At 40.9% G+C, this 27,128-nt stretch overlaps 5 protein-coding genes across 7 annotated transcripts; 2 read left to right on the forward strand and 3 right to left on the reverse strand.

The window, feature by feature from the left end:
* The first annotated feature begins 484 nt into the window (after positions 1-484).
* Positions 485-7,590, forward strand: tgfa (transforming growth factor, alpha). Its single transcript, XM_088423025.1, has 7 exons — positions 485-744; positions 1,532-1,657; positions 2,080-2,265; positions 4,562-4,676; positions 5,472-5,621; positions 5,938-6,047; positions 6,369-7,590. Exons 1-7 carry the CDS (start codon positions 705-707, stop codon positions 6,374-6,376), a joined length of 735 nt encoding a protein of 244 aa, XP_088279151.1. The 5' UTR covers positions 485-704; the 3' UTR covers positions 6,377-7,590.
* hdhd3 (haloacid dehalogenase-like hydrolase domain containing 3) lies at positions 6,756-11,755 on the reverse strand. Its single transcript, XM_088423024.1, has 3 exons — positions 11,677-11,755; positions 10,155-10,489; positions 6,756-9,948 (listed from the first exon to the last, which is right to left on the reverse strand). The coding sequence occupies exons 2-3, from the start codon at positions 10,482-10,484 to the stop codon at positions 9,541-9,543; spliced, it is 738 nt and encodes a 245-aa protein (XP_088279150.1). The 5' UTR covers positions 10,485-10,489; positions 11,677-11,755; the 3' UTR covers positions 6,756-9,540.
* trub2 (TruB pseudouridine (psi) synthase family member 2) lies at positions 11,220-14,699 on the forward strand. Its single transcript, XM_088423022.1, has 9 exons — positions 11,220-11,369; positions 11,911-12,035; positions 12,130-12,267; positions 12,405-12,479; positions 12,555-12,616; positions 12,695-12,776; positions 13,784-13,856; positions 13,931-14,067; positions 14,144-14,699. Exons 2-9 carry the CDS (start codon positions 11,918-11,920, stop codon positions 14,443-14,445), a joined length of 987 nt encoding a protein of 328 aa, XP_088279148.1. The 5' UTR covers positions 11,220-11,369; positions 11,911-11,917; the 3' UTR covers positions 14,446-14,699.
* Positions 13,874-21,929, reverse strand: rab44 (RAB44, member RAS oncogene family). 3 transcript variants are annotated; one of them, XM_088423020.1, is made up of 10 exons: positions 21,903-21,929; positions 18,262-21,738; positions 17,815-17,861; positions 17,650-17,720; positions 17,386-17,514; positions 17,224-17,305; positions 15,677-15,791; positions 15,451-15,549; positions 15,304-15,380; positions 13,874-15,218 (listed from the first exon to the last, which is right to left on the reverse strand). In XM_088423020.1, the coding sequence occupies exons 2-10, from the start codon at positions 21,727-21,729 to the stop codon at positions 15,134-15,136; spliced, it is 4,173 nt and encodes a 1,390-aa protein (XP_088279146.1). In that variant the 5' UTR covers positions 21,730-21,738; positions 21,903-21,929; the 3' UTR covers positions 13,874-15,133. The 3 variants fall into 3 exon arrangements, 2 of the variants coding, with proteins under 2 accessions (XP_088279146.1, XP_088279147.1); XR_015866580.1 differs by lacking the exons at positions 13,874-15,218; positions 15,304-15,380 and having other exon boundaries at positions 15,507-15,549; positions 15,677-16,018; XM_088423021.1 differs by lacking the exons at positions 13,874-15,218; positions 15,304-15,380 and having other exon boundaries at positions 15,386-16,018.
* Positions 21,930-22,107: 178 nt separating this feature from the next.
* On the reverse strand, positions 22,108-26,891 carry srsf3a (serine and arginine rich splicing factor 3a). The gene is made up of 7 exons (XM_088424471.1): positions 26,759-26,891; positions 25,916-25,953; positions 24,746-24,956; positions 24,533-24,664; positions 22,816-22,857; positions 22,651-22,737; positions 22,108-22,561 (listed from the first exon to the last, which is right to left on the reverse strand). Exons 2-7 carry the CDS (start codon positions 25,920-25,922, stop codon positions 22,534-22,536), a joined length of 507 nt encoding a protein of 168 aa, XP_088280597.1. The 5' UTR covers positions 25,923-25,953; positions 26,759-26,891; the 3' UTR covers positions 22,108-22,533.
* Positions 26,892-27,128: the final 237 nt, after the last annotated feature.

The following is a 27,128-nucleotide window of genomic DNA, read 5'->3' on the forward strand; positions in this document are numbered from 1 at the left end:
TTGTTAAAAAATTGTCAAAGATTTTAGTGTTTTAGTCCGTCCGTAGACATACGTTTAAGTTTTCATTGGTTAATATTTATTATCGTTTTTGTTTTGGGGTGGTTTCTTCTCTCAATGTTTTATTTCATAGGATGTGTGTTCAACTTTTGTTAGGAATTTAAATTTTAACAAAAGGGAGCCATATTGCTTCATATGCTACCTAGCTGGAAAAAAAAGGTATTTCCACGCCTATTTTTATAATTAATTTTATAACAAGTTACAGAGCTGTATTATTTAGTACATAATTACGAGACAATACATAAATTATACAAAATAATGACGTCTTCGGTGCGGGAAAGGGCGTTGCTAACACGAACAAAGTAGAGCAAACAAAAATGTTACATACAAGGTGTGACCAATAAGGTGCCGCCCGCTTAATGTATTCGCCTCTGATTGGTCCAGCTCTGAGGGTCTTCCCCTGGTTTCCTCAATTGAACACGCTTAGGTTTCAAGGTCCTGCACTAGTAAAGTTCCACGTTTATTTTTCCACGAAGAATTTCCTCGCGTGATATTTTTTTTTGCTGAAGAGTGTGTGTTAATTCTTTGAGCGCACATCATCTCTATAAATGTGGATTTGCGGGAAACGAAGTGCACCTTCTAGGAACCCAATTCGCTCAACCTGGCCGACAAATTGCATTAGTTGAGACCACAGGTGGTCGGTCACCATGACTCGGATATTATGGGATGCGATTTTCCTCATAAGCGGTGAGTAACTTATTTACAATTATTTACATCAATAACTTCAAAGAAATCAAGTGGATCTCATTACTGTGAAAAGAAAAGAAAAGAAAAAAAAAAAAATATATATATATATATATATATATATATATATATATATATATATATATATATATATATATATATATATATATAAATGCACCTTAATTGACTATTTAAGCACCCACAGGGGAATGTTTTGGTCTAACCTGACAAATAAAGCAACCTAATTATGAGAAACACCCACCATTTTCACAGTTAAATTAATACATGTTGTTTTAATCTCTGAGTCAGATAGTATTGTCTATGTCTATGTAACGGTTTAGTTGAGAAGTCGTGTGAGGCACTGGTGTATTTTTAGTGCTTCAGTTTCATCCCTTTAGCAGATGCTTGACCCTGTTTGTTGTATTGATGGGCTCGACTATTCTCATTGAATAAAGTATCCTATTACACTGAATGCAAGGTCTCCAGAGCATAAAAGTGCTTTCATAGCCAGTTTTTCGACAAAAAGAATAGGATATGTGTCACCTGTTTTCCCATGTGTGGGTATGTTAGTTTGTTCTGGGTCAGACAGAATATGCTCTCATGTGTATTAGTAATGCAAACTTTTTATATTCATTTAGATACTTCTAGTATGCCTATTGTACTTGATGATGATTTTTTATTTAACTGTGAAAAGGTGATAAAAAGATGGTTCCATTGCATTCCAACATGGATTTGTTGTGATTCTGTGGGGTTTTTTCATATCTGTATGTGCGCTGTTTCTTTCCCAAAGGTTCACTGTTCACAATAGGAGCAGTGCAAAGCACCTCATCAATGCTTGAAGGTGACATTACCGTCACGGCTAAGGCTACTTTCAACACCTTAGAAAGCCGCCACACAGCCACCTCAATGACTGCCAGTAAGTCTGTTACAAGATGGAGAGATCATTAACAAGTTCTTATTGGGCCAACGTTTGTCATCGACAAAATTTACTTCTTACTTTATTTACTTTTTTAAAATATTGACATTTCTCTTTTGCACAGTATTGCACTACCACTTCCTATTTGACTTTTTCCTGTGGCTTTTTGTGTTGCCACCGCATCCGCACGTCGGTGATAACGATAATGATTTTAAGTTCGGTCGTTGAGCAAGAAGCTGGGAAGGAAAAGTCACAGTGTGACTGAACTATGAAATCTTAGCTTAAATAAATAAATCAAGAATTAAAAAAAAAAAATCTGTGTGGGATGCTGTTAAAACTGACAAGGAGCATTTAGCACAATAAAAAAAGACCACTTTTTTTGCAGATATTTTTCAACTTGTTTTTTTTTCCCCTCTTTACAGGTTCAAATTTCTTATTTGGAAAAAAGCCAAGTCAGTCAAACACGGGCATCTCCAGCCCGACCATGGCGGCGTTGTCCGCTTACGCCTCAGCCAGCAACTCCGAAGTGACTGCTCGCCTCATTACAACAACCCCTACTGCAGCAGTGACTGCTTCCACAGCCACGTCTCACATCCCACCGGTGAAAAGTACGTTTCAGAAGCGTCTTGAGCTTGCATTTCAATTCAGATGTCTGGTCTTCCCTGAAGCATGCGCTCAATATAAAAAGTCTACACACCCATGTTCAAATTCCAAGGTTTTAATCTTGAATTGATCAAAATTCAAAAGAAAATTTTAAGACATTTAAAAACAAAGTAGCAAAATTAAAAGTAGTTTACGATGTTTACTAAATACTTACAGTGCAAGAATATAATTTTGAAAAACATGCTCTAAAAAATCCTAATATCTCGTGTGGGGGCGAAAGCATAGTTTTTAACCTTTTAAAAGCACGTACACTCCGGGCTGACATCAGTTCTAATGGTAGCTTTGCATTTCAGTGTAGAACAACAGCGAAAGAACTACTGATGGACAGTATTTATTGTATTCAAAACATAAGCCATTCCAAACTAATAGCAAAACAACTGACAATAATTGCGAAACATTGTATTTATTTTGCAACACCAAATAAGTTTTGTTTACTTCAAACCTTTGTTAAAAACAACCAAAAAAATTGTATCAAACAATTACCACAACCCATTATATTAGTAAGCAAACGATGCACACGGATAGGAATAATTAAAAAAAACATTGGGTGGTGGGGGGTTTTGTGTGTGTGTGTGTGTGTGTGTGTGTGTGTGTTGGGGGGCTGGCCTGGCACCTTATCAATCTCATACAATGTTTTCCCAGGCTACATTTGTGTACAAGTACCAGGCAGATGTTTTCCATTTAAATTATAAGTTAGTTAGTTATGTACGTTAAATGCTAGCTAAAATAAAACCAAAACATGCTTTAAATTTTCCTAGACTTTCACCAAAAAAAAAAAAAAAAAACTGTAAAAGACCAGTAGCATAGTTTTAAAATTTATTATACATCTGACAGGAATCCAGTCTAAAATCTTAACAACATAGATCACATGAATGGTGGAAAAAGTTTCAAAATGATTTATTTTGGTGTCCTTTTATACATCCCAAAATTCTGGCATTAGAACAGGAGTGTGTGGATTTTTTTTTTTTAATTTTCCCCTGTAGGCAGACAATGTGTCACACGCTGACAGTTAATTGATCTTCTTAGCCTCTCGGTGCATCGCAATTATGGGGCAATAATCTGAGCTGTTTTTTCAAGACAAAAGCCACTGCAAGATGATCCGGGTAGCACCTCGCTCGGCCCAGAGGCTGATGGATCCTGTCCCAGTGTGCCTCTTTTTGCTCTGCGAAAGCGTTACGGGAGAGCAGAGGGGCGGGGAGGCCGACGGCGACACAAAACGTCGGGCTTTCATGGAGCCCGACAGCACAAGACAATGCATGTCGGCTGCGCTCCAGTCTCCGTTCGGCGTCGCAATGGAATGGAAGCGTGTTAGTAAAACTCACCCTAGCCTTAATGCGACACTGCCGCATCTGTTGGGCCGCCGGTTGGAACACTGACTTGAGTCTGAGTCAGCTATGTCGGAATTTGTCGGACTGTATGGCTAACTTGTCAAAAAATGTCAACCTTTCGCCCTTGCCGGGGCGTTCACGTAATCGGACGTCTTTGTCCCATTGTTTGGGTGAAAAACGAAGCTCCCGTTTGTGGCGGCCAGCCTCTCCACGCCTCTCGTGCGGCTTGTTTTTTGTTGTCCGTCACTTGTCTTCGCATTATTTGTTCCTCCCAGCTAGTGTGGAGGATCCAAGGAAACCCGCACAGAACTGGGGACAAAAGGTTTCTGTCACACAGTGGGTGGCGTGGGTGTCAGCTTTAAGATTTAGAACAGGGAGTACAATGCTTCAGGCCACGGTCTCTTCAGGCTTATTAGGCTATTTTTGCATTCATGATAGTCACCTGTGTCCCTGACTGTTGCCGGTCAAGGCACAATTAGAAGCACTGATTCCATTTGTGGCGGCTCAGTCAATAGCACGTCCGCCTCAAAGTCAAAGGGACGTGAGTTCAAATCCAGCTGGCTCCGGCCTTCCTGTGTGGAGTTTGCAGGTTCTCTCCGGGCGCTCCGGTTTCCTCTCACACACCAAAAACATGCATGGCAGGTGAATTGGACCCAGTAAATTGTCCTTAGGTGTGATTGGGTGTGTGAATGGTTGTTCATCTCTGTGTGCCCTGCAAATGACTGGCAACCAGTTCAAGGTGTCCCCCCGCGATTTGCATGAATCCAGCTGGGTGAGGCACCAGCAAGCCTGCAACCCTTGTGAGGATCAGCAGCTCTAGAAAATGGATGGATGGATTTTGTTTGTAGTTCACTTGTATCACAGACATTGTGTGTGTGTGCGTGTTTGTGTGTGTGGTTTAATCATCTGCCAGAGTTTGTGGCGGCAGCTGTTCGCTCTCATTTCGATGACTGCCCGGACTCCCATCGTCACTTCTGTTTCCACGGAACATGTCGCTTCCTGATATTGGAGGAGACACCTGCATGCATGTGAGTAGATTCGAATAAATTGATGTCAGATGCAAAAAAATCATAAGAAAGATACCATCCACCCGTTCCTCCATTATCTACCACTTATCAGAGATCTGGTTGAGTTGCAGCGGAAAGCCCATACTTCCCTCTCCCCAGTTAGGTTGTCCAGCTTCTCCGGGAAGATCCGCAGGCCAGCTGAGAGACATAGTTTCTCCGGCATGTCCTGGGTGGTCCCTGGAAACAGGGAGGCTCCACTCTGAGGCCTCACCCTATCTTTAAGAAAGAGCTCGCACTTCCTGTTTCAGAATCCCATTTTGGCTGTTTGTGTCTAGGAATCAAGTTCTTTCTGTCACATCCCACAGCTTGTGACCATAGATGAGGGCAGGAACATAGATTGATTGGTAAACAGAGCTTCCCTTTCGGGCTCAGCTCCTTCTTCACCACGACAGATTGGTACAGAAGATACCATTCATCCTCTGAACATTCAAGTCAAAAACAATAGTTTGTAAAGTGTGGAATCTGAGACAGATCAGACATTTGCCAACCAAACATAATTTGATCATCCAGCATCTGACCTTCGGTTAAACATAGCAAGTAGTCTAAAGAAATTGAGGTAGAACGAGAGGAAATGGGTTTTACTGTGAGCAGAAAAACCCATTTCCTCTCGTTCTACCTCAATTTCTTTAGACTACTTGCTATGTTTAACCATTTTGAGTCGAATGCATTTATGAATCTGAGCTACTTTATTTTTTAAATGTGTATTGCAGGCCATAAAAGGTACTAACTGCAGTCCGTCCTTCCTTCATTCTACAGTTGCCATGCCGGCTTTGTTGGAATGAGGTGTGAGCATGCAGACCTGCTGGCTGTTGTGGCCACCAACCACCGTCCGCAGACGGTCGCAACCGTGCTGGTGTTGTGTGTGATTGGCTGCGTCCTCATCATAGTGGTGTGCACGCTGTTGAAGTAAGCTATGTGGAAGCCTCACCGTCTTAAAAAACACACAAACACACACGTTTGTACAGTTGGACTTGTGCGATCATCAATTGGCATAATGAAGTTCATAGCTCCTAAACTTAACCATCAGAAATGATGCCGAAGCCTAACACTCACCTAAATCTCAACCCTAACCCGATTAAAATCTATATTAAAGTCCTTACTTCTCCAAAATGTCATCACTCGAAAGCGGTTCTCACAAGTATAGCCGTACAGGAACACACACACACACACACACTCAAATAGTGGATATACTGATTATGCTCATTTTCTTTTCTTGCTCCAGTTGCTGGTGGAGGCAAGAATGCCATAAGCGGAGACACGCTCATCACTTCATCCCAGAAAAGTCGATTTACACGCAGGCGCACCGAGCACCATGCTATCCTTCTGAGAGCGGTAACTCAAGTTCTCTTACGTCTTCTTTATGTTTACATCTTCACAGGACCATCATTGGGTAATGACGTTAACAGTTGGTATTAGTGCTGTCAAGAGATTAGGAAGAATGGTGCTCTACAGTATGTACAAAAATTATAATGCTGTACCAAAGAGAGGATTTTGTATAGTAGTTTTACATGTTTTGCATTTCGTATCATGTAAAGGTCTCAAAAATAAGTCCCAGGTCTGTTATTGTTGTGTTCAGTTCTCTCAAAAATTCCAAATCTTTTATCATATGCGATACAATAATCATGTAAGTGAACGTGTTTGTCTGCCTTCCAGTCGTGTGAGAGGACAACAACGTGGATCCTCATCCTGGTGCTTCCTTCAACTGTCAGGTCTTAAGACTGCCACCAAAGCGTTACGAGCAAAGACCCTGTGACAGAAGCGGGACTGGAATGAAATAAGGTAGGACGTTCTTTCCCATGGCTTTCGATTGACTTCCTTCAAGGCAGCAATTCAAGAATTCCCTTTTGTGCTTGCGTGGAAATAAACGCTCAAACGTTTGGAGTTGTGAGGACAAAGCGGCTGCCAAACCCTCAAAACAGTTTTTTGACGAGAAGTCTTCTACAAGGACCTGAATCATCCTGTGTGGATTTGGAGGGGGGGAAAAAAAAAAAAACAGAGAGGCTACAGGACCATCCTAATTGATTGAATTATACCTCCCAATTCCTATTTATGTCTTTTATTAACTTTATGCACTTTTCAGAAGTCCAAGCACAGATGATGCTGACGCTTTAAACTACGTTTTAGTGTCTTTCATTTTTAAAAGAGGAAACACAGTTCACATGACAGAATGGGGAATTGATGGAAAGAATGGATGAAGACCCTCGATAGAATGCGTTGCTTCCCATGTGATCCATCTGAGGGTAAAATTGTGTCATTTTTGTATGGTTCCTGAGCTGCATTTTTTTCATCAATAGTTTCAACTTGAAAAGGTAGAGAAATCCAAAACACACCACGTTCACACTCATTGGGTGGCGCTGATTTTATGGTACCTTTAATTCAATGGCACTTTTCTGCATTATTGCAGATACTTCCTAAAGTCTGCACTTTATTATTATGGTGCACTTATTTAATTGAATTCTATACTTGTGTGGTGTGTTTTGGCTTGTCTCTTAATTTGATGCTTTTAAAGAGATGTAAAAAAAAAAAAAAATCACCTCCAAATTCAGTTAAAGGATTACAAAATACTGAAAGTTATACTGACACTAATGATGAAAAAACATTTTCGATGTGGCAGCTTCCATCACGAAATCAATGTTTTGGTATGGAAACGCCAAACGAGAGACAGAGGATGATATGTTTGTTTCTGTTTACGGGCATCTGATGTTTGCAGAGTGTTTTGTTTGTTAAGTCTTCTGTTGTGTGCAATAATGATGCGTGAGATCATGTATGTCAATGTTGACAATTTCTATGCATTATCAATTTTGACGTGTGTCACAACTGTGGTGTCTCGCTTTGTTACCTGTATTTGTTTTCAAATGAAGAATTAAATGGCAAACGTCTGATTTTTTTTTTTTCAAGATTTTTCAGAAAATCTTATTAACTGTCAGCCATGAACGTTCCAAGGTTTTTTTGTGCGTGCTCTCAACTCCTGTTTTGTGTAGAGTGGAAAAAATGCTGCAACCGAAGGAGTTGTGCCTTTGTTTACGTAGCTCGCTTTCTCGCAGCAAACATTGTCCTTTAGATTGCAAACTGAATGCTGCCAAGTAAAAATCTCCATTGCTTCAATTGCATCAAGATAGAATCAGTTGACATTTCTATACATAGTCATCTTTTCCAAACAACAACAACAACACACACACACCTTATTTTTTTGGGGAAAAACACTTCACAGGATTTCTTTTTTTCAGGGAATAAAAACTAAACAACTAAAAACCACTGAAGATAAAATAGTGTTTTCCGGTTAAAAAAAAAAAAGCTCTACTGCTGTATGCATGGTATTTTGTGAGGAAAATAAAAACTTCTTGGTGATTTTTTTCATTACAGTACATGTTATTTTGGTGGTTTGATAAAATACCTTTCTAGACTGTCTTTTTTTCTGAAAATACCTTCCCCCCACCATATTTGGTCATCAAAACAAACAAACAAACAAAAAAAAAAACAAGAACTTTACTGTGCATGGTCATTGCACCTATTTTTTGGTAGGGGCAGTTAAAATACTAAACATGGTCGTTCCACCCACCCACTGTATTTGGTCATTAAGAAAAAACAACACAACAAAAAACGCCATAGCAGCCCCCCACCAAAATTTCTTACTACACATTGTTGTCGTTGTTTTTCCCCCAATCATGTAATTGCTATTGTTTTACAATAATTAGGGCACAAACCAAACTCATGCATGTTGTATTGACATTCCCTCTTATAGCAAAGCGCGTCCCTTTTTACGCTCATGCGGTTTCCCCCTCTTTTTAGAATCCAATTATGCCACAATTGGATCACCGCAGAGCCTTTTAGAGCCGTCTGGCTGAGCTTCTGAAGAAGCTTTGGATTAAGCATCTCTTCCTCAGTGTGCTACAATATCGCTTAACATACAAATGTCAAGAGGTGAAATGACAGGTGAAAAAAAATTAAGGTGAAGCGCAGACTGCGTTGCTCACTACATTTTAGCACTCGGCGTTGAGGGTGGTTGTCGTGAACCCTAACGCATCTTCCTTGACCTTCTTAAATCTGATCTTGGGACTTGTGTAAATCCCTCTTCCCTATAAGAGGCTCTGCTTTGAAATGCACAGCCGCTCTGGTCTTTTCCCAGTGATTCCTCTTTGGGTTTGATCCTCCCAGTCCAACACTCGCGCTATCTGCCTTGGACCAGATGGCTTCAAATAAAGAGTATTTTCAAAGCTCGTAGGGTTAAGAAACTGCCTCGCTCTCACTGCTAAGTTCAAAGCTCATTAGCTGCAGTGCAACCGAGGTAGAGTGTCATGATTATAAAAAAATACATGTAGATCAAAGTATGAATAAGAAAGAGCATTTTGAAAGCAGCTAAATTCAACCCGGGCCGTGCAGTGACTCAACGTTGCTCATGCCGTAATTCCTACTTGTAAATAGTTTGAATTAAAAATGATTTTTCTTTGTCTTTGTTGAGGTATGGTAACATGGGGACTTTTATTAAAATGACTGTCAGTAAATGACTTAATATTAGCAATCTGCTATGAGCTTCATCGATTATTCTATACTTGGTTTTCCTACAGTAATTGGGGCTTCTCATATTCCAACATGCATTGCATGTTTAAAGACTCAAAATTGTTAATGTTTCTGGGGGGTTATTGCACATTATGATTCAGTGTGTACTATCTCTTCAACTAACAGCATTTTTTTGCCCTTGTGAAACCTTTTGAGATTCCCCTTGACTGACTTGTTGCACAAACAAAATTATCCAGAATAACGTCAAAGTATGACCATTATATCTTATTGACATGCAGAATGTACAACGTAGTAAAGAAAAAAAAAATCATAACGAGCATTCATCCATGTGCTGCCTGAGTCGTGCAGGCAACTCATCCAACGATGACAGACGATGCTCTTTTGGAACATCACGTCGGTCCGATTGATTTGTTCGTTCTAAAAGAAAGCCGTGGATTCCAGCCGAGCGGGAAGCCAGGTAATCGTTGACGTAATGGTCCCCGACGTGAACGACGGCGGTAGGGGGCGCGCCGCACTTTTGCAGGGCCTGCTCAAAGATGGCCGCGTGGGGCTTCTCCACACCTGCTGCCTCAGATGTCAGCAGAAAGTCAAAGTGAGAAAGCAGCCCACAATTGCGTAAGATGGCTTCTAGGCGCTTGTCAAAGTTGGAAACCACTCCAAGTTGAAGTCCGAGTGAGGAGCAGCTCTCCAGAGCGGACTTTGAGTCTGGAAATACCTAAAATATAAATACATTACTCAAACTACTACTGTAAAATTTCGGGATACACACAATAACCTTTACATGTGAACTTAATTTGACCAAATAACGTTTTTTGCACATTTATTTTTCTCACATGAATCAATGTTCACAGCACTTGACAACCATTGTGAAGCCTTGCAAGTGTACATCTAGCCTGCTGACACAAAATAAGACATTTTTACCTCCCAGTTCTCTGCATTGGCGAAGTCACGGTAGAGGTTGAGAGCCATTGTACTTAGCAGGGCCGGGTCACGCACTCTGCACTGAGCGAAAGTAACCTTCACAAGGGCTGTCCACCATGACTGTCCGTCCAGGCCCTGGGCGATGCCGTAGTTTGGGAATCGGCTGGAATGATGTCGATACGCCTGGTGAAAAGCGGCGTCCACTTCTGCAGGTATGAGGCTCAGACCCATTCGTCTGGCCTCGGCGCAGTACAGCTCACCTACCGAGGAGCGCACCCTCAGCAGAGTGTCTTTCACGTCCCACAGCACCCATCGCAGCGGAGCGCACATCGCACCTACCGGGGGATGACACAAGACAACTTTAATTTCCTCTAAATGTTTAGTCACAATGCAAATCCTGCATCCTAACAACACTTTTCTTGACAGTCCTACATAGTTGCTAAAAGCTGATGTTTTCTGCCATGACGTCTTAAAATGTCCAAATGAAAATGAAGGATAAGGGAATACATTGTTTCCAGAGGAATTCTTTAGTCTAGACAGTGACTAATGGGAAGAGAATGGTGGTATGAAAACTGAATCACGGAACTGGGCAAAGTGGGCAACTATTCCAGGGCCCGAAATTCTGAATGTGTCTGTTATCTAGCAGCAATTCAATTAAACTTGAGCGTGGGAACACTCAGTGCCATTCTAAGTACACATTCTGAAGTGACATCTCGATTTTAAATATATTACGGCATTCTAATGCAACTGAAATAAAACCAATCTGTAAGAAACCATAATTTATCAATACAATAATACTACGGATTTGATTGTGGGTGTCACTGAGTCACGCTGCCCCCCGCTGGCCAAACAGAAACATTACAATTCATACTTCAAAAATGTTTATCCAAGAAAGGTAAACTGAACAAAGCTAAAACAAAAATGCAAAAACATCAACGATTAAAAGCAAGTTTAATTTTGAAGTTTCGAACCCAGACTAGATTGCCGGTAATACTATTAAGAACAGAAAGCCGAGTTCACTATTCTCCCAATCACAATCTTCGTCGTCACATATTCGTCGTACTGTTTTGTTGTGGCTGGTTGGTGGACAATTTGTCTTTTCTGTCCACTCGATATGAATTTCAAAACAAATTCATGGATGACTTACTGTTTTAATATATCTCGAAACGTCTGATGTAACAACTTTTAGCGATGAACGTTTTAGGTTTTCCCCAGGTAGGTTAACGAATCTGCCAATCCCGTTACGAAGCATGTAATTCTCTATCGTCTTGGCTGCAAGTTGTAGTTATAAACCAGTAATACAGTAATTTTGTTCCAAAACAGGATACGTGCACGTTGTTACAATAAAGCGTGAATATAGTAGTACATAGTGTACCAAATAACACCAAGCATAGACAACTTGAACATGTTCTTGGTTGGATAGTGGTGCTATCTTTCTGGTTAGCGGTCGGCGACCTGAACCATAACAAGGTCACAAATGTCTTACGGGGTTTATGGTGTTCAAACATGATCAATACCTTACCTGAGTGCGGTCTGTTGCTGTTAATGTTGCGTAAACACGTAGACTAAAGCCAGATATCGCGAGAACATGTGGGAAAACATGTATTACCGTGAAGGTTAACATCCGATACTGCAGGTGGCGCTGTGGTAAACATCATCTCTCGCTGACGCCATTGTAATGGCGCATGTGTTGTGATTCACTGCGCTGCGCACACGAGTACGTTTAGTCCTCTTAAACAAGACATATTTCTTCAAGCTAAACAATGGCAACTCCTGCTGCTCGTCTTCTCCGAAAGTTTGAGGGTTTGTTTTGCGTCTACAAGCCTGCTGGAGTATCGTGGAAACTCGTGAGGCACGACATCGAGACAAAGCTCCTTAAAGGTCAGACATCCTCAGTGTCTCACTTTCCGAAATAATACACACATAAGACATACACTCAAAATTATTTGATGATATCTATGTGCATATATTCCAGGTTTAGATGCTGCGCCATCTCTGCCTATTCCTATGCAGACCAGGTTTTTGGCACCGCCAGGCGGTGACAACCGTGACACCCTGACTTGCCCGGCACTGACAGCGGTCTGCGTCCCGGTTCTGTCCAAACACCCGTTAGGTGTGTGAATATAATGCATCCCAGCCTTACATTCACCCATCTCATATTCCCCATTGCAGCTCCGATTTTGTACATCCGCATATTTATCTCGCCATAGTTTGAGCGCAAAGAGAACTTAAACCAATCTATTGTTTCAGTGACTGGGCCTGAATTCCAACATATTCGAGTTGGTGTTGGACATCGATTGGATACGTTTTCCTCTGGTGTAATGGGTACGATCTCATTTACATTCATATATACACTTATATGAATCCTTGATTTGATTTTAACATTTGCTTTCACCTCAGTCATTGGTGTTGGGGATGGAAACAAGGCTCTGAATGACCTCCTCCACACCAGAGTCACAAGGGTAATTTCAACCACCACTTCAGTGGTGTCATCTGCACGCAATTCTTAGAAGTTGAAAAGTACTTGCTTTGTCTTTCAGGACTACACATTGGAGGGTGAATTCGGGACTGCTACACATGATTTCTCACACACGGGACGGGTGGTGGAAAGATCTACTTATGGTATGGCTTTTGTGGCAAGAGCTTCACGATAACCACTGTCAAAGTCAGGATTATGAATGTCAGCAACATTGGACTGCATGTTTTGTACCAAATATGTTGAATGGCATGTTTCTTTTGGATAATTAGTTATCTTAAACGCATTTGACATGTTGATTTTATTCTCTAATAAGAAAACTCAAAGATATGTATCTGAATTACCATCCTTAACTCTAGCTTTACTGTATTGAGGTAGTGATTCTTTTGTTAACCGTTAGAGGGAGTCTATGTATCACTTATGGTGCATGTACCGCACTGACTCGACTAGTTTAGTACTGCAGTTCAATATGGAATTAAAAAAAAAAAAAAAAAGATGACCCCGTTAGGCAAATCTTTGCTGCTGAATTCGAATGTTTTCAAGATCTGAATAATCAAAGGTTTTCGGGGCTTCAAATTTAAACACTTTTAAAACAAATTGCTCATAAACATAAAGGACATGCATCTCAGACAAACGTGCTTTCTTTAAAGGGATTTGATCATATTTACATAAACAACATAAACAACATGTTCATATTTACATAAACAACACTGCATGCTCAAAATATATCTACCTGGTAAAGGCCTGAATGGCCGGATGAAGAATTAGTCATTGGGAGAAATAAAATTTCAAACAATTCTTGCATTTCCTGGTAATTATGAACACAAATAGGAAACATGCCGATGTAAAAAAAAAAAAAAAAGTGTTTTTTATAGACGTAAATAACGTAATGTTAACAATGTTTTTCTTTTTTTTTTTTGTTACCTGTTTCCCAATTATGCTCGGTAGTCCATAATAAACCACATTATGACCCACCAGAAATATTATCAGCCTTTGATGATCTTTATTAATCGTGGCAGCCAATATCCTGATCGCGATTAACTCGATTAATTGCGTTGAGTGTGACTTTTGAAGAGAGAAAAAAAAACCACAGGAACAATCTCTTTAACAGTCTTGACCAGTCATCATTAAATGCTCCTTGTTTGTTCAACAGATCATATCACGCAAGATAAGCTTGAAAGAGTTTTGGCAATGCTGCAGGGAGCAAATCAAAAGGCCTTGTTAACGTATGTCTAGTTTTGCTTTTTCCGCGTACACGCCTCAAAATCTATTAACGCCTGCGATTGTTTCTCTTTCCCAGATATGCCAACGTAGACATGCGTTCCCAAGAAGCCTACGAGATGGCGGTGGAAGGTCGACTCGGTCCAGACGGGAAGTCCCCGCCTATTTTGACGGCCCTGCGCTGCGTTCGCTTCCAACCTCCCAGTTTCACTTTAGGTAAACCGTCAGCTAAAGCACTCAAACACATGCCGTTACGTCGTCGTCACTCATTGGCCTCGTTTCTTCTTCTCAGAGGTGCAATGCCTGAACGAAACCCAGAAATACCTTCGCAAAGTGGTGCACGAGATAGGGTTGGAAATGCGCAGCACGGCCGCGTGCAAAGGAGTTCGGCGCACGAGAGACGGCACCTTCACGCTGCAGGACGCCCTCGTCCGCCACCAGTGGACACCTGCCGAGATCGCGCGCGCGGTTCGAGAGAACCGCGCCGCTTCCACAAAAAGACTGCCCAGTAGATCAAGGATTGTGAACACAAATGACGGAAGCAAACCACACGCACAAGTTAAGGAAAGCGAAGACCACATTAGTCCAACATGAGCCCAAATAAGAGCAGTTATAAATTGTTAGAGCAGGCATGGCAACATTTGCCTGTGACAATCGCTTCCTTGCATTCCTCGCATTGCTGTCATGCTCGTCATACCTACAGGGGACATTTTGTTCAAAGTGAGTACTGCACAGTCCTGGCTTGCCAGTCAAAAAGTCTGAAATGAGCAAGAAGCCCTTTGTCAGCTGAAGCTTTATACAGCAGTTTCCCAACAGATGAAAGGTCATTAAAAAACACAAAACTTTAATTGAGATTTTTTTTTTTTAATGGTAATACTTTTACAATTTCACTTAAGCAAACCAATTCATGACAATATTGGATTTATTTCTTTGTCACAAATCTTGGGAATAGTTTTAATTTTTTACCATCACTGTGTTTTTACGTATTAGACGGCCGTTTAATTTTTTGTTCTCCAAGACTTGAAAAACAACCATTGATTTAGCTTTTGCCAGAGCCGCAAAAATCCTGTCTAACTACGATGGATTTCAAGTCATAAGTTACATTACATTTTTCATGAAAGCGCTTGTATTGGGATTTCATGAGTTTGCAAGTATACCTAAATAATGTGGCCTAACAAATGCATTCAATATCTTAATACGCATGTATATTTTCTAAAAGCTTCATAAATAATTTCTCAGATGCACCATGATAACAAATTGCAGTACTACGGCACTTCTCTGTTCAACAACATCCCGCTTTCTTTTTTGGAACTTCTTTGTGTAACGCCAGGGCTTCATCTCTTCTCTCATCTGTATGACTCAACAATCTGGCAATAACAAGAGGCACAGTGACGCACACGCTGAATATTAAGACATACTTAGTACGTACGTACATACGAGAAAGATAATTACCTGGCAACCGCTTCCAAAGACTGAATCACGTTGTCACCGGAGACGGCGCTGCACTCCATGAAGCCCATGTTTAAGTTCTATTCAAAGATGGGGACAAATGTATTTTCTTTTCCGGAGGCAGGAGAAGCGATGATGAAGGCCGCAAACCTTTGCAACATTCTGGCCCTCTTCAGTTGTAACGCGACGCTCGGCGTGATCGCTTTTATTTCCAATAAGTAAAACAGGAACGTTTTCCATGGCCCCTTCCTGGAAACCGCAAGTCGGATACATGGTGAATAGAGTTGTGATTGACAAGGGAGTAAACGGGTCGTTCTGCAACATTTCAAATATCCCGCATAGAGAGAACCGGTTAAACAAAAGCTTCAGGACTTGCCTGAATGCATCTTGCCCAGTAGTGGACTTCGGTGAGGCTTTTAGAGGAAGTGATGTCGTACATCAGGAGAAACGCATGCGCTCTATGAAACACCTGACTGGTGATGCTGCGAAATCTTTCAAAGCCAAAAGAATAAAAAAAAAAAAATCAGGTGAAATTACATTGCAAATTCCCATTATGTACTCCCCTCAAAATTGAGTAAAAAAAAAAAAAAAACAGTCCAACTGGACTGATGACAAAAAGGCAGAAGATGACTGTTGTTTTAAGGTCTGATGACTTGCTTGCCAAATTCCCAGAAAAATTACAGCGCCTTATTCCCTGGAAAATGTAATCTTGCGATCCCTGTGATTACACAAAATGACCACAAATAAGACTCCTGCTAGGAAAGTTACAAACCTTGAGATTTGTGGCTGGAAACAGTGTTTGAGGCATTTAACGGATCTGAAATTTCAAAGTCCAAATATCTAACATTAAACCTCCTCAAAAGTTGGTTGTGTTTAATTGAAAAAAAAAAAACTTTGTTCGCAGAAAAAAATAATTTAAAGTTTCACATCTTGTTTGAGTGTTATATCATTCTTAAATTTGAGGTCAAGTTAACAACTAAAAATGCCACTTGCTGTTGAATGAAAAATGTCATTAGAGATCCTAATGCTGCATTCGAGGAAGTTAGGAAGTCGGATTGATCCCATTTGGAATGTCACAGTTCCGACGTCAAAGTATTTGAGGCAAAGGTAAATAAACAACAAGAGTGGCGGATAATAAAGTGTTATTTTGGTTCATTCCAACACATTTGACCTGCAGCAAATCATAATCATTTCCTTTATTGATATGAATAAAGAAATCCTTAAACTTGAAAGCATTTCATACGTTTCACTGAATAACTTCATGCAGGGCTAAAACAGCAAATTATCTTTTAACAGTCAGTACAAATCACATGTTATGCGAAGATATCTGGAATAACTAAATTAATGTCATAATAAATGTTTATCCATCCATCCATTTTCTATTGCCGTGCATCCTCACCAGGGTCGCAGGCCTGCTGGTGCCTATCAAAGCTGTCATCGGGGAGTAGGCGGGGAACACCCTAGACTGGTTGCCAGCCAATCCCAGAATTCTTTTTATAATCTTGTTTATAAACCATAAAACCACGAAACCAGTTAGCGAAACCATATAAACTTTATAACCATGTTTTTCCATTCCCCGTATGTCAACATGGGGCTCGCCGTAGTCGAGTGGCGTCAGTCGGGAGTCGTCGTCTTCTTTTTTTTTTCTCTCAATTTAGCAACGGACCTCCCAATACAAGGGTGTGTTCAAGTGCACTTTTCCTAAAAAGTCAAAAGCTCTGACTTCCCACCTTTCTCAAATGCAGCACCGTGACTCAGGTACTGACTATCACGGCTCACTTGTTCTCTGACTTTTGCAAGCCTATGAGCACCGCGATGTCATTTTCGGTTGACGTTAAGAGGCAAAATGGTCACCCACTGAGGTGAAGTAAATACATGGATTTTACTCAATACATATTCCATAAATGTAATCATAATTGTTACCTTTCTTGACCTGCTGTGTCCCACAGCTGGAGCGCCACAGCTTTGCCGTCCACCACCACAGTCCACAAGCATGTATCGATGCCTTCAAAATACGTTTGCGTGACATGACTCGAATTTTTTTTTTTTTTAATTATACTTGCGAAGGTAATAATAGGATTTTACCAGCAGAGGCAGGCAAATCTGGAAAAAATTTCCCATTTTGAGCTCGTTTCATGAAAGAGGTCTTGCCCACGTTGCTGTCTCCAATCATGACCACGTTGTAGCGCTTTGCTTTCGAGTCCGCCGCTTTACCTGTCAACATATTATTGAAATTAAACGTATTCAATTACACGCCCAAATATTTGGAATACCTAACAGTATTTTTGGAATAATATGCTAAACTGGAAACGCCTGGTAATTTTGTGGCCATTGTTGGTGTGTTCTTACCTAAAGAAACTTGACCCTGGTGGACTCTATCTTGATGGGCTCGCGACGCCATTACTTCATCAGTCTTGTTTCTGTAAAAAATTGGGAATATAAACATTTTTTTTTCCCAATGGAGTTGTGTAGTACATAGTAGTGAAAATGAAATGTTATTCATAAGACTCTTACCTTACAGGATTTAAAATATTAGATGATTGTTTATCACCTTTCAACCCCTGAAAATAAGATAGAGCGGTTCTGTTATTTGCACTATTTTTTTGACAAATCGAAACTCAAAAAGAAAACAAGCCTAACGTCTTTGGATTAGGGTAACAATGCAGTACGGTACAATATGGTAAAACACCATAAAACGCATGGACACTTACCCTGTACTGGAATACAGTATAGTTGTCAAAAGTTTGAAAACACCGTGTAAATCAGTTAGTCATGATTTTCAAAAATCCTGAATTGTAGACTAAAAATTGTTTGAAGGTCCTTTAAAAATCCGAGAAAAACCCTCAGTTTTTTTTAATATACTTAATATTTTGTATTATACTGTAATATACTTTCCTAATTAGCAAACTGATCCAATCACATTGAACAATTAAATGTGCAATTCCATGTTTTGTCCCTTACCTGCGATTCTGCGAGCACTTGAACGTCGTCATCCGCTTGTTTGATTGTGGCCCTTGTTAAACTGCTCTCAGTTTGTTCTTGCACCACGTGGTCCTCTTCATTTTGATCAACGGGACTTTGTTGTACTCTGGACTTCCTGTGAGATCCCAGTTTCCGTCTTCTTCCTCCAAGGTCGAATTCAGGATGATGCTCCGAAGTTTGAGTTTCTCCTCCTGTCCGATGAGTGACAGCCGCGCTTGGAGGGTCGCTAGTGTTTTCTTGTTTGATTGTATCAAAGCCCGAGCTCTCAGGGATCAATTTTGGGGCTTGGCTTTGACAAGCGGGATCTGTCGGAACGTTTTGTACGGCGGCTGTTCCCGACACCTCATTTCTGGAATCCAACCTCAGCTCCAAGTCCCCCTTTGACTTGGCTCCTAGGCTTCTGCGCGTCGAAGCCATCTTTCTTTTTCTATTTTTTGAATCCAAACTAGGACTCGCCAACTTTTGATCAAGATCACTTTCAGTCCTCGTGGCTTGTATCGTCGATCGTTCGTCTATTTGCTGATGACGCTGTTGTTGAGATTCACTATCTTCACCACTTCTATTTGAAAGCAGCTGTTTGTTTTTACGCTCTGCGTTCGCAGTCGCGGAGGCCGGAACGTAATCGGGTTCCGATTTCTCCGATCGGGTCGCCGCGTCTCCGCCATTTCCCTTCACATCTTTTGCATCGTGGGAGGGTATCTGCTCTGAAACGACGGTCGTGACAACGTTGCTGGCTGGGCTTGCGTTGCTTTCTGCGGTATTGTTGTGAAGTGTCCAGTCAGCCTCAACCTTGAATTCCTGCTCTTCATACAGTGATTGGACGCCTTCATTTTGTAATGCTTTCATCCGTGGAACATTCTCCGACTCTTGTACTTCCAAGCTTGATGTAGGGTAAACAATCGTGTCTGGGACGACATCATTTTTGCCTGAGTTTGGAGGATTGCAGTCTTGCTCTTGAATCACCTGGCCTTTTACAAGTCCAACTTCTACTTTTTCAGGGGATTTGAAAATTGCTTCAATCTCCTCATGTGATGCTTGTTCCCCTGCTACGGCTCGCACAGCAAACTGTGTTACTTCTGTCATTAATTCCTTGAGGGGTTCAGAGTCCACAGAAGCTTCCAATTGCGTGATTCCAAGAGAGCCGGGCTCAGATGCGGAGTCATCGATAAGTTTGTTCTCCAAATGTGGAGTACTGTGGCCTTCAGAAGTGACAAAAGGCTCACGCTGTTCCTCCATTTCCTCTTTTGGTAAAGAGATTTGAGTTTGTGTCTGGCTGCATTCAATGTCGGCTTCTTTGTTGAGCTCAATTTTTTGAGTCGGTTCCACCTCAGCTGTTGTAAAGCTCATGTCTTTAGATTTTGGGAGATCCTCTTTATCTCTGCTGTTGCCTGCAGCATCCTCTGTAGAGTCGCTGTCAGTCTCAGGAGCAAAGTCCTGAGTAACTTTATAACGCCGACTAGACCCCAGTTTTCTCCTGTTCCGAGCTGGGCTCACAAACTTCCGGTCTTTGTTTTGGTCCATTTTGAACGATTTAAGCTCCTTTTTATAAAAGTCTGAATCCTGAGAGTCTGTGACATGAGAAACACTAACATGCTCATCAGGATGTCCATCTATAGATGCTTGTGCTTTTGGTAAAGAAATTGTGGCTTTAGCTATACTGCACTCCGTTTCTGTGTCGTTGTGTTGCAGTGTTGCATTAGGTACCTCTACACCTACAGGTGGTCCACTCACCATATAATCAGCATGTACGTTTTCATTCGGTGGCAAAGTCTCGATTTCTTCCTTTGCTTTTGTTTTGGATTCAACGATTGGAAGCTGTTCCTCATCTGTCATCTCCCAAGAACTTAACAGCTTAGTCACCAGTGGGGGTTCTGTTATGTTTGATTCATCTTGGGGAACGTCTAAATTGTCCATTTCTTTTAGCTCTGGCTTTTCCATCTCAGCTGTTTCTGGTGTAAATGCCACTTCTTCAATTTCTCCAGGATGACAGTGATCATCTTTTATTTCTGTGGAAGCACCATCGTTAGCGTCATCGAATGTTTCGGCAGCAAAAACCTTTATTTGGCTTCTTCTGTTGCGTCGACTAGATCCCAGTTTTCTCCTGTTCACTGGGTGGCTGAAGCACTCTTTTTGTTCATCAGTCTTGTCCTCAATTTGGGAGTTAAAGACATCAGATGTGCCTTGACCTTCATTTTCATGTTCCTGAGTTTGTGTGGTGTTTGTTTTTTCTCTGTTGATCCTTGTCTCTTTGTCTCTTAATCCTGTATCAAGAGTGCTTTTTATGCTTAACACGGACAATTGCTTTTCCAAAATGTCATGAACAAAGGTTACAATATTTTCATCAACATCAACTGTAGAACCACCTAAGTCTTTTGTTTGGTCGGATTCCAAAGCCTCTTCTTCCTCAATTGAATAATTTTCTGGATGTTCAGCTTGTCCGACTTGAGAAAAGCCAAAGTGCTCACGCCCATCTGTGGCCATTTCTGCTTTTGGTGAAGAACTAGTGGCCATCGCTGCACTGAAATCAATTTCTGCAATTTCTTCAAAAGTGCTTTTGGGCACACTAATTTCATCCTGTGACGTTTCATTGTTCTCTTCCGCTTGTGTTTTGGCTTCATCAATCGGAAGGACCGATTGTAGTGTCTCCCCGCAATTTGATAGCCGAGTTTGAAGTTGGGATACAGTTGAGTTTGGGTGTAAATTTTCTGAAAAGGTGTCTAAATCATCTATTTCTTTCACCTCTTCCTTTGATTCGGCATTTAAATGGTCACCCTGCAACAATGACTGTGGCGGGTTTTTATTTGTATCTTCCTCTTCTGGATTAAAAGAAGTATGTTGTAATGACATTGCACTGAAATGTGACCGGTCAGGTTGTTGTTGTGTAACTGACCAACATTCACCTGTTATCTCCTGTTTGTAGCGAACAACATTCATTTTACATTCTCCCTCTTGGGCATCAAGATCCAAATGCAATTTTTCACTTTCGGAACGATTGCCTTCCGCATCAAAATCGAGGTAACTAGGGTTCAAAGTTTCCAAAGAATGCCCAGGATTGTAGGCTGAATACAAATGTGCCCCATACATTGAATCATCTTCTACTTCACTAAGCTCTTGCGCCGCAGGTATTTGTGGCTGAAGTTTTTCTGTATACACATTTTGCTCAACTTCCTTTTTAGGTTCGTGGTATGACTCAATAGCAGACTGCTCGGAATGGTGTCCTTTACTTAGCCTGTGCGAGCCAAGCTTTCTCCTGCTAGATTCATGCTCTGATGAAAGCAACCGATAGGTTTCTGAAAGGGTATGGCCGTCATCAGATAATACACTCAAAGATTGGCCACTCTCTTCTGGTTGTGCTACAGGTGGCTGTTCAGCTTCACTTAAATCTTCTGGCATTTCAACTTGTGCTGCCACCCTGCGACGAGAGCCAAGCCTCCTTTTCCCAGGCATTGTTCCCCCCTACACGTTTTAATCCAAGTACAGTGAAAAGTCATTAATACATGTCAACTACTTGATTGCATTATAGTCACATATTTTTCACTATTTAGTTCTAGGATTAAAAATATGTAAATAAAAATGAAAAAATGCCATGCCTTGTACAAATTTACTGTAAATGCGCTTACCCTGTTGAGTGTCAACAGCAAGTCAGCTTTTGCAGTACAACAGCAGTCGCAACAGGAGAGGAAGTTAAGTCACCCGTGAGTGGGTTGGTCTTTTACAGCTATTGACTGAAGCTTCCTGTGTGTGGCTTACACTTGTATCAAGATCATTGTTTCTTGTGTTGTACAGGACTTAAATATAAACAACTCCAAATTAAACAACAGAATCTGACTTAGGAAAAACATTTATTGACGAAACCATTTACCTTCATCAGCAAAGTTGTCAAAGCTCAAATAGCAAAAGGGAAAATGTTTTGAAAATTATGCGACAAATTAAAATAGTTGCAGATGCTGCTTTAAGTAAGACACAGTTGTGTCTGTGTTCTATCTGATGAACATTAGAAAAAAAAAAATTAAACCACATGAAAATCAAAACCTGAAAGACACCAGAACAATCATGCTGAACGAATCAAAATAGAGTGAAGTGTCCTTGTAGACTGACTGTAATGACAGGGTTACTCGGACAACCCGAACACCACCTTAAGTTGCTAAGTAACATCTAAAAAAAAGGGAAGAAAAAAAAAAGGGAAAAAAAAAAAGCCTGACTATAAAAATTGGAGTTCCCATACAACAGATAAGCCATTCTGTGATGTCCTCATTTCCTGTCATTAGAACGAGAGCGGCTGTAGAGGAAAGAGCACAAACAATGGAACGATGTAGCAGTAAGTCAAATTTCAGCGAGGGAAGATAACAAATAATGTATGTCAGTTACCTCCTTGACCGGGAGAATGATCTTGAGCGCCTACGGGTCTTCTCTCTGGAAATAGACCGATATCTGCGCCTGTCTCGAGAAAGAGACCTGAAGAGGAAAAGAACGCTTAATAAATAATTCATGAGTACATAATGGAAAGATTGGGGGGGATTCATGCTCACATACCTGCTACGACTGCGGCTTAGGCTTCTCCTCCGAGGAGAAGATCTAGAATGCAGGTGAAATCGGAGGGAAAATATTTTTAGCAGGATTTAAGTCTTTGGGTACTATGTCGTAGGATCATCTTCACGGAACTTGCCCAAAGGGCTCAAAATTATTTTATTTTTGGTCGAATGCTTAAAAAAAAGAAAAAAAAAAAAAAAACTAATGACGATGACCATTGACAAAATCAATGGTCAACTTTGAAGCTCACTTTGGGTTGGGGGGATTCTATAGTGCTTAAAAGCTCGATGCATATTTATGGAATAGTCTTGAGAGTCAGCGGGTTTGTTATTGTATTGCGCGTGTAAAAATATGACATTCTGTATGAGTAAAAATGTAAAAATTACAGTACAAAACTAAAAAAAGGTTTGTGTGTCCAGTTTAAGCTGTTTGCTGGTTCTAATCAGGCACTGCAGCAAACCGAAAAGGTATTGATGAAATGTTACGTCACGTCCGAATTTCAGAGGAGAGTTGTACTAGAGGTTAAATTATATTTGCATAGAAGAGAAAAAGAACCAAAAGTTCACAGCCATCCTAAATGGCCAGTTTTTGAGCCATGACACCTAACATGCACACCAGCAATTATTGCCGTCAATGAAAAGAAACACTTGACCAGAAGGCCTTTGTAAAATTTGGTGCTCTGCTGGGAGTCTTTGAAATCTTCAAGCTACACAACTGCCAAGTGTAACATGTGAGTTTTGAAATAGGAAAAACTCATAACATCTATAAAGAGCATGATAAAAGCAACTTACTATTTGGGGGGAGGGGGGAGTTTGGACAAGAAAGAATTGGCGCACGGTAGCCCTGGCGAGGGAGGTGAAATTGCAGAGAGGATCTGCCGCATGCTGCAAAAGTTGCCGATAAGAAGTTGCTTGTTTGTTGGCTGCAGGCGCAGTTGTGGAGTTTCCCTGTCTTTAGGGGGGGGGTGGGATGTAAGCCAATGGCCGTTCCCGTTGATACAGCGGCGAATAGTACGAGTAAACAAGGCGATTGGTTGATAACGTGAGGTGGGCCGCTGTTGATTGGTTTAAGGTTGGAGCAGAGGAGAGGATGCTGTAAACTGCATGCTCAGGAACCAAAAGCTTGGTGGAACCTGATGACTGGCGCTGCGCCTGGGTCATGTGACAAAACCAGCCAAGCAGATCGCTGGTCAGCAGTCACATGATGCTGAAAGAGGACTAGTTGACTGACTCAGATGGTGAGAAGCGTTGTGGTGACTCTGCAACGGGGTTCAGTTTATTAATAGTTGGAAAACTGAACTCGGCAAAACAAAATTTAACTATAACCGACAGAAATGTATTCTAATATATTCTATGAATAGGTGTATGATTTATGAGAGCAGTTCTTAGTCATGTATTTTTACAAAACGAAAAATGTTCATGTTAGGAGCAGGTAAAAGCTGCTGGTGGTCTAATTTGGCACTGGCAAATATATTGTAAATAAGATTTGCGTGAGGCAAACATTGTGAACAATCACAAAGCTTTTGTTGTCAACAAGTTATCATTAAGAGTTTCCAAATCGGTCTGCGTCTCAAGATATGGGGAAATCAGCCGTGTGTACCGAAATGACACAACTTATCATGAAGTAAGATTTTCCAAATAAGTTTGGGTCTCAAGGTGTGGGGAAATCAGCCACGTGTACTGCAAATGACACAGTGAAGTACACGGCTTTAAGAACTTACCTGCGCCGAACTGGGGAGCGGCGCCTGCCCTCATCCCTCGGGTATCGATTCCAGGACGGAGGAGGACCGCGGCTTCGAGAGCGTTTTTCCCCGGTGGATAGCTCAACACGGACTTGACATCCACACATTGATCTTACGGAAAACAAATTCAAATTTTACAGCTTGTATGATTGCAAACGCTGATGACAGACAAATACAAAGGACACAGGTTACCTTCCATCCAGTTCTCTCACTGCATCAGAAGCATCTCTTGGATCTTCAAATTCTACAAACGCAAAGCCTGGTGGATTCCTGGCAACCCAGACACTTCTTAAAGGACCAAAGTAGCTAAAGGCCGATTCCAACTCTGCTTTATTGCCATTGTTTCCAAGATTCCCAACGTAAACTTTGCAGTCCAGGGGACAGTCTCTGTTGTAAGAAGGGTCTGACAGGAAAGAGAGATAAAATGAAGAATGTTTCCTCAAAAAGGTTGCAGGCAATGTACAATCTAGTCAGAATGGTATAATGTTGTATTGCCAAGGAAGAGCTAGAGTTGAAGGATTAAATGCAATATAATCTCTGTGAAAAAAAAAACGTTTTTTTTATGAATAGCTGCTGTTAAAATGCTCAGTTTGGAAAAGCACAGCGGAAAGGAGCAGAGGGGGAAATGGGGAGGGGAAGGGGGAGCAAGCAAGCATAGTCATCATCACTGTAAGTAAACCCTGATTGCAATTTTTGGTGAGTTTTATGTCTCATAAAATCTTGAGGTGTTTAACACTCTTTTTGTCTTGCGATGCTATTAATTAAAAAAAATAAAAACTTGCTGCAGTCACGTGTAAGTTGGGAACTCTAACAATATGTCTGCAAATGTATGATTAATAAATATGAGTGTTTCATGTAAAGCAGCCAAAGCCATCTGATGGGTGTTGCACATGTAAAATAAAATTGTTCGCTTCAATTGGCCACAGGCTAAATTCAAAGAATTTTAAGTGTTTTTATGAAACATGAAATGATTGCTGCTCAACATTACTTGTTATTTAATCAACCAGATGGCAACATTTATAATGCGTGTATTTTATAAACTGATATAATCTTACTTTCCTGACACTTAAGCATGTATTATTTTACTGTTGGGAGAGTGCAAAGTTATAGTTTCCATATAAGCTGTGTAAACTGCAGCCATTTATCGATGTAGTTGTGTTTAAAGTTCAGCCAACATGTTTTGGCGGTGGAGCATTAACAAGGTGATCTGTTTCTTTATTGTTATAGTCTGCATGTTTGTTGGTTTGATTTTTTACTGATGTACAGAACTTAAGCTTTTTTTTTTTTTTTTTTTAACAGGGGTGGGGCAGGGGATTAGATTGTTTTACATGACTGCTTAGCCCAAGTAGGAACTCTTCTTACCTCCCATTTTAGAAAGTCCAAGTCTACTGATGAAATACCTGGAACAAAAGAAAGTTAGGGAAAGGTCATATGACGTAACTCTAAACTTAATGCATTGTACAAGTATTTACGTATCTAGGAGTGAGACAAAGCAGCACTTTCACACTTTGCAAATTCAGTCGCAATGTTTTAAGAGTGGATTCCTGTGTGGAGGTGGCATGGATCATTGCTCATGGCCGGTTTTTGCCATTTTTCTCCTCCATAGGTTTGTAGAACGATGTGGATCTAAAGTATGTTGAAGTTTTACGTCAATTTCAACGTGTAACTTAAACATTAACGGCAGCATAATCTGGCTTTAAATGGGTTCGGATAAGAAAGTCTGGTTAAGATTGTAAGACTACTGGTTTAATTAATGCAAATAAGTAGAGTATTTGAAGCATAGTTGTTAAAGGCACGGTTTTTGGACGCCGCACTCGGAATACACGAATGGAACGCGGCAATGCTGTCGAGCTGACGCACGCTAGCAACATGTAGCACGCCCGTTATCAAAATCAGCTTCAAAGTAAACGTCAGAGTCACCAAACGTCTTGTAATATGAACACTGGGACGCCAAGTTACACAAATTCGACACTCGCAATATTCTCAACAACAAAAAAGGCACCTGATGAGAAAAAAAGCAAATTCTGCTCCCCATCCCCCATCTGGTTAAACACGCGAAAACGCACACGAGTAGCGCTTAGCATCGCAACGGTCAATCCGACACTTTGCAAAGGCCTCTTGTGTTTGGACCGACTTAAATGGACCCCGCAGTCGAGGACAAAAAGTGTATTTTTCCCCTAAAACGCTATTTTAAATTGAACTTACCAGTACTGATGCCTTTGCGCGACTGAAACGGCTCCCGTCGAGTTCGATCCGAACACGCAACTAGCTATACTAGCTTAACTTGTTGTCAGCGCCGGCAGGATAAGCCTGCGTCAAATGATACGTTCTTATTCGCTAAGTTAGAGGCGGTAAGGAAAACAGCGCCCTCTATTGCAGTGGAAAATACTGTCGCGTTTATTTTCATGTAGCGTTCCACTTGAAAAACGAAAAAGATATTCATCAATTTATGAATATGAAGATATTATGCAAAGTTAAACGAATATACGCACAGTACATATAGGTTATATATCATTTGGGTTTACGGATTACTGAATTTCAGTGAAGTTTATATTTTCATTTGTTGTGTGTTTTT

This window comes from Hippichthys cyanospilos, chromosome 9, assembly GCF_059441005.1.
Source record: "Hippichthys cyanospilos isolate Australia breed blue-spotted pipefish chromosome 9, RoL_Hcya_1.0, whole genome shotgun sequence".
NCBI classification, from domain to species: Eukaryota; Metazoa; Chordata; class Actinopteri; order Syngnathiformes; family Syngnathidae; genus Hippichthys; species Hippichthys cyanospilos.

Excerpts from the sequence above, each read along its gene's own strand:
- tgfa (XM_088423025.1), top strand. The coding sequence starts at position 705 with ATGACTCGGATATTATGGGATGCGATTTTCCTCATAAGCG. Across the intron at positions 745-1,531 it reads TGCGATTTTCCTCATAAGCG|GTTCACTGTTCACAATAGGA; the intron begins GTGAGTAACTTA and ends TCTTTCCCAAAG. Across the intron at positions 2,266-4,561 it reads TCACATCCCACCGGTGAAAA|AGTTTGTGGCGGCAGCTGTT; the intron begins GTACGTTTCAGA and ends ATCATCTGCCAG.
- hdhd3 (XM_088423024.1), bottom strand. The coding sequence starts at position 10,484 with ATGTGCGCTCCGCTGCGATGGGTGCTGTGGGACGTGAAAGACACTCTG. Across the intron at positions 9,949-10,154 it reads CCAATGCAGAGAACTGGGAG|GTATTTCCAGACTCAAAGTC; the intron begins GTAAAAATGTCT and ends TTTATATTTTAG.
- trub2 (XM_088423022.1), top strand. The coding sequence starts at position 11,918 with ATGGCAACTCCTGCTGCTCGTCTTCTCCGAAAGTTTGAGGGTTTGTTT. Across the intron at positions 12,036-12,129 it reads CGAGACAAAGCTCCTTAAAG|GTTTAGATGCTGCGCCATCT; the intron begins GTCAGACATCCT and ends CATATATTCCAG. Across the intron at positions 14,068-14,143 it reads ACCTCCCAGTTTCACTTTAG|AGGTGCAATGCCTGAACGAA; the intron begins GTAAACCGTCAG and ends TCTTCTTCTCAG.
- rab44 (XM_088423020.1), bottom strand. The coding sequence starts at position 21,729 with ATGCCTGGGAAAAGGAGGCTTGGCTCTCGTCGCAGGGTGGCAGCACAA. Across the intron at positions 17,306-17,385 it reads AGATTTGCCTGCCTCTGCTG|GCATCGATACATGCTTGTGG; the intron begins GTAAAATCCTAT and ends CGTATTTTGAAG. Across the intron at positions 15,792-17,223 it reads GACACAGCAGGTCAAGAAAG|ATTTCGCAGCATCACCAGTC; the intron begins GTAACAATTATG and ends TGGCTTTGAAAG.
- srsf3a (XM_088424471.1), bottom strand. Across the intron at positions 24,665-24,745 it reads GTGAGAGAACTGGATGGAAG|ATCAATGTGTGGATGTCAAG; the intron begins GTAACCTGTGTC and ends GTTTTCCGTAAG. Across the intron at positions 22,562-22,650 it reads TCATTCTCCCGGTCAAGGAG|CCGCTCTCGTTCTAATGACA; the intron begins GTAACTGACATA and ends TTTCCTCTACAG.